The 4,532-nt window shown below is 51.7% G+C and overlaps 1 protein-coding gene across 1 annotated transcript in view; it reads left to right on the top strand.

Annotated features, from left to right (window-relative positions):
• Positions 1-4,532, top strand: part of Adamts2 (ADAM metallopeptidase with thrombospondin type 1 motif 2) — a 244,116-nt gene that overhangs the window by 207,899 nt on the left and 31,685 nt on the right. Inside the window, exons 11-12 of the mRNA XM_017802958.2 lie at positions 879-1,024; positions 2,633-2,808. Coding sequence (XP_017658447.2) covers positions 879-1,024; positions 2,633-2,808 — 322 coding nt within the window. The remainder of the gene's footprint in view (positions 1-878; positions 1,025-2,632; positions 2,809-4,532) is intronic.

Here is a 4,532-nt window from a genome sequence, read left to right on the forward strand (position 1 = left end):
TGTTTGTTTGTTTATTATGTGGAAAGGGGCACACGTGTATTGCAGCACACAAGTGGAAGTCAGAGGACAACCCACAGGTCCTCCCCCAACTGTGTGGATCCTGGAGCTTGAACTGAAGTCATCAGGCAGGGCAGCAAATGCCTTTACTACTGAGCCATCTTGCTGGCTCTCTGTTTTTTTTGACATGAACTTTGCCCGTGCTCTGTTAGGAAGTCAGTCTCCTTAGAGAGCTACGGAGCTCTCTTTTCTGTCTCTCCCTCTGGGTAGACCAGGGATGGGATGTATTGGGGATAATGTGCTTTCTTATTCTAAATCAGCAGTCCACTTATTACATTATGATACACTGAAATACCAGTTTACTGTTTTAAATGTTGAAATCTTTTCACCATGGGCTCCTCAGGCTGTATGTGCCTCCTCCCTGGGGAAGAGTAAGACCAGCAGGATATATGCTGGAGAGTTGTGTTTCTCACACACCATGGTCTTTCCCCTCATTTTTACTGGGCTTTCTTTCTTTACATCTCTCTCTGGAATCACTGACATCTTGTTCCAGTGGCACTGTTGTTCACACACACAGGGACCTTTATTCTGTGGATGTAATGTGCAGCAGGCTCTGATTGTGAGTTCAGAGTAGACTGGACAAGGCCCTGAAGGATGGTAAAGGCCAGGACAAGGGTGGGCCTGGGTGGACCTATATCACTCAGTTCCCCTTAATGCCACTGGCCTATCTTCTTGGTGTGCTTTGAGCTTTAGGGCAGAGGAAGGTCTGATCCCCTGTGTCCAAATGGCAGGTGTCACAGACACTACAGGCTGGGGAGTGTGGGGCTCTCCTGCAACCTTGTGTGGGTGGTGGGTCCAGAGAACGCCTCCCTGTCTTTCAGCATTGCTTTAAAGGACACTGCATCTGGCTGACACCCGACATCCTCAAACGAGATGGTAACTGGGGTGCCTGGACTCCATTCGGCTCCTGCTCACGCACCTGCGGCACAGGTGTGAAGTTCAGGACCCGCCAGTGTGACAACCCACAGTGAGTTCACCCGACCTCCCCCAGCCTTCCTGGGTGGCAGCTGAGGTCCAGGAATCCTGTTCTGCAGAGTCTGGGGACTACAGCATGTTGGTTTCAGAGAGACGGCAAGCCAAGCAGCCCAGGCTTTTCTTCTCTCTGGGAGGAAGCTGAGGTTGTGGGGGAGGGTGCCTTCCCTGGCTCACAGCCCACTGAAGCCTGGAAACCTCAGCTCCTGATCCCTACAATCCACTCTGGACACAGGCTTCCTCTGCCCTCCATGGGCTGGGGCATGGAGGAGAGAAGATGGGACGGAGTTAAGAAAATGGAGAGTTCTGTAGAAAGGGAACTAACTCTCCAGGATGCTGGATGCCTAGGCAGAGGCCACCACAGCCACACAATCATTTCATAGTCAGCTGAGAGACAGAGTCAGGACCTGCCACCTGTACCCCTGTACCACACTTCCCGCCTCAGCCCCTCCCCTCCTTCCACCCTGCAGACCCTATCACTGCTCACATGCATTGGGGTCATTTGTGTCTTGAGTTGGCTCATCTGGTGTTTTACCTAAAAATGTTGTGAATCCTGACTATCACATAAAACTGTAAGCAGATTTCCAGTCTCCACAGTGGGCCTGGTGAGGACTGGTGCACAGGTCCCTTGGCACCTGGTCTCTGGCCACTGAAGGAGCTCCCATTTTCCATTCACTGAGGTAGTTGCACTGTCTCTGCCAGGTCGGATACTGGCCACTAGGGAGCCATAGAGGTCAGCAGTCCCAGCTGTGGGGTGAGGGATCAAGGCTACATCAGCCCAGCAGGAATCAAGGAGGGAGATAGCCTGGGCCTGTGTCTGGTCATATCTGTGCATGGAATCCTTTCTTCTCTAGATCTGCCTTCTGCTTAGGGCTCCAGGATAACCTCCTGCCTAAGCACTGGGCAGGAAGGTGGAATGCTGGGGCCCCTTGTGCACCCCTGGGGGCTTTTACACTTGCTTTTGGAAAAGAGGAAAGCAGGGAGCTAGAACCACAGAAGGCCCCTGGTGAGTTGGAACCGTTCTCTGTGAAGTGATGAAGACATAGAGCATGACCCGGATCTTCTGAGGTAGAGAGGCCCAGCTTTTCCCCAGACACTTGCTGGGGACTCCCGCAGTGTGGAATTCCAGGATTTCAGAATTGCTCTGGGAGTTCCCCACTGTGTGTCAGGTTCAGCTCTGTGTGCCAAGGGCCTGGTTGTAAAGGCGATTCAGCCAGCTCTTAACATCCTGCGGTTTGTGATCCAGTGGGGCCAGCAGAATCCTAACATCCAGTCATAGCTCCGGGTTCATTAGCAGTCCTGGTCATCATGCCAGGGGTGGAGTTGGGGTGGGGTGCGGTGTGGAGGTGGGAGGAAGATGCTCCACCTGTGGAGGTGTCAGAGGTGTCCCGGTTCGTACCAGCTCCTTCTAGTCTTGATTTCCCAGGCCTCGCTGGCTGGAGGTCACCCAGGTTCTATAGCTGAGCTACCGTAGGACTGTGTCCGTTTACTCAGAGGTATCCCCTCTATACCTGAGACTCAAGGATCTCCCTAAAAACGCCACCCACAGGCTAGCCTCTTTCTAGTGGCACCAAGAAGGGGGAACCTTTGCTTTCTCCTCCAGCCCAGCCAACGGGGGCCGCACCTGCTCAGGCCTCGCCTACGACTTCCAGCTCTGCAACCCCCAGGACTGTCCTGACTCTCTGGCCGACTTCCGTGAGGAGCAGTGCCGGCAATGGGACCTATACTTCGAGCACGGCGATGCCCAGCACCACTGGCTGCCTCACGAGCACCGGGATGGTGAGCCTTGAGGGAGGGTAGTGGTGGGGCTCAGCACAGGCCTCCAGGCTGGGTGGGCAGGGGTGGCCAGCAACCTGCGCCTCTGATCCTGCATGGGGCAAGGCTGTGGTGATATTTGAGATGACATCAGGGCTCAGTCCTGGTTAGTATGACTGCAGGGTCCCACCCCTGCACTGGGGCTTTGGGCTTTGGGCTGAGGGCTGGGCTGCAGTCTTAGAAGAGCCGGAACAGTGGGCAAGGAGAGGCTGCGAGGTTGGAGGCTCAGAGAATACAAGCTCCTACAGTGCCCTCTAGTGGACAAGGATGCAGTTGTGACGTTTAACAGGTTCAGGATGGGAGCAGGGGTTGACACTGCCAAGCAATCAGGTGACCTCTGATTAGGTAAAGGTACTGTGATAGGGGCTGGAGAGATAACTCAGAGGTTAAGAGCAGTGGCTGCTCTTGCAGAGGACCCAGGTTTGATTCCCAGCACCCACATGGTGGCTCACAGTCTGTGACTCCAGTTCCAGGGGATCCGACACCCTCTTCTGACCTTCAAGGGCACTGCATGACATGGGTGCACTTACATACATGTAGGCAAAACACTCATACACATAAAATTTAAATAAAATGAGAGAGAGAATATGAATATGCATATGCACGCATGCATGCCTGGCAGTGCTCAGCTCACTTTCTCCTTTTTATACAGCCCAGGACCCAGACCCAGGGAATGGCACCCTTCACTTTCAGGTTGGGTCTTCTCACATGAATTAATGTAATCAAGACAGTCCCCCCACAGACATATCCACAAGACACCTCGCTCTAGACCGTTCCTCCTTGAGACTCTTCCCAGGTGATTCTAGATTGTGTCAAGTTGACAATTAACATCAACCAAATGGTTACCTCTTCTGTTAGGACTCTCATTTGCAGGTGTCAGAATGTGGCCCAAACTGGTCAAAGGATTAAATGGTATTTATTTTGTGAGTTATGGAACTTAAAATATTGGTAGCTTTAGGCAAGGACATACTTGTACAACTGCCCCCTTAGTTTTAGAACCTTCTCTATAGGCCACCCAGATCCATGAATGCTCAAGTCCCTTGTATAAAATCGTGGAGTGTTTGCACTCCGCTGGGTGACTTGTAGCTACCTAATGCCCTGGAAATGCTATGCACATAGTTTCTATCCTGCATTGGTTAGGGACCAGAATGGTCTGTACGTGTTCAGTGCGGGTGTTGTTTCTTTTCAGGTATTTTCAGTCTGTGGTCAGTTGAGTCCACAGATGTACAACACTGATTCCGAGGACCAGCTGTGTTCCATTTCAGTTCCTCTTCACTTTGAGATTTTAAACACAAAATCTGCCGCCTCCCCCCGCAGGCAGTGGACAGGGAATGGGGGCTGACTGTGAGCCTAGAGTGCCACTTGGAGTCATGTGCTGTGACCCACAGGTGCCCATGCAGGATTTGAGGGACAACAGAGCAGATACAGTACCTCTCAGAGGGAGAGACAAACTGGTGAACCCCATATTGTAGTTACTTCTGATAAATTAATGCTGTCAGAGAAGAAGGTGCCAGGGATTTAAGACTGAGTCCAACAGGGTCTGGTTGGATTTGGAACAGGAGAAATGCCTCACTGAATTAGCCTGCATTCATTATACAAAACAGTGGGCTTCATTATTACTTTTTCCTATATCATGTACATGTATTATCATGTATATCATTTCGTCCCCCATTGGCCTCTCATATATA

The sequence above is a fragment of the Nannospalax galili genome, unplaced genomic scaffold (assembly GCF_000622305.1).
Source record: "Nannospalax galili isolate Female #2095 unplaced genomic scaffold, S.galili_v1.0 scaffold1206, whole genome shotgun sequence".
NCBI classification, from domain to species: Eukaryota; Metazoa; Chordata; class Mammalia; order Rodentia; family Spalacidae; genus Nannospalax; species Nannospalax galili.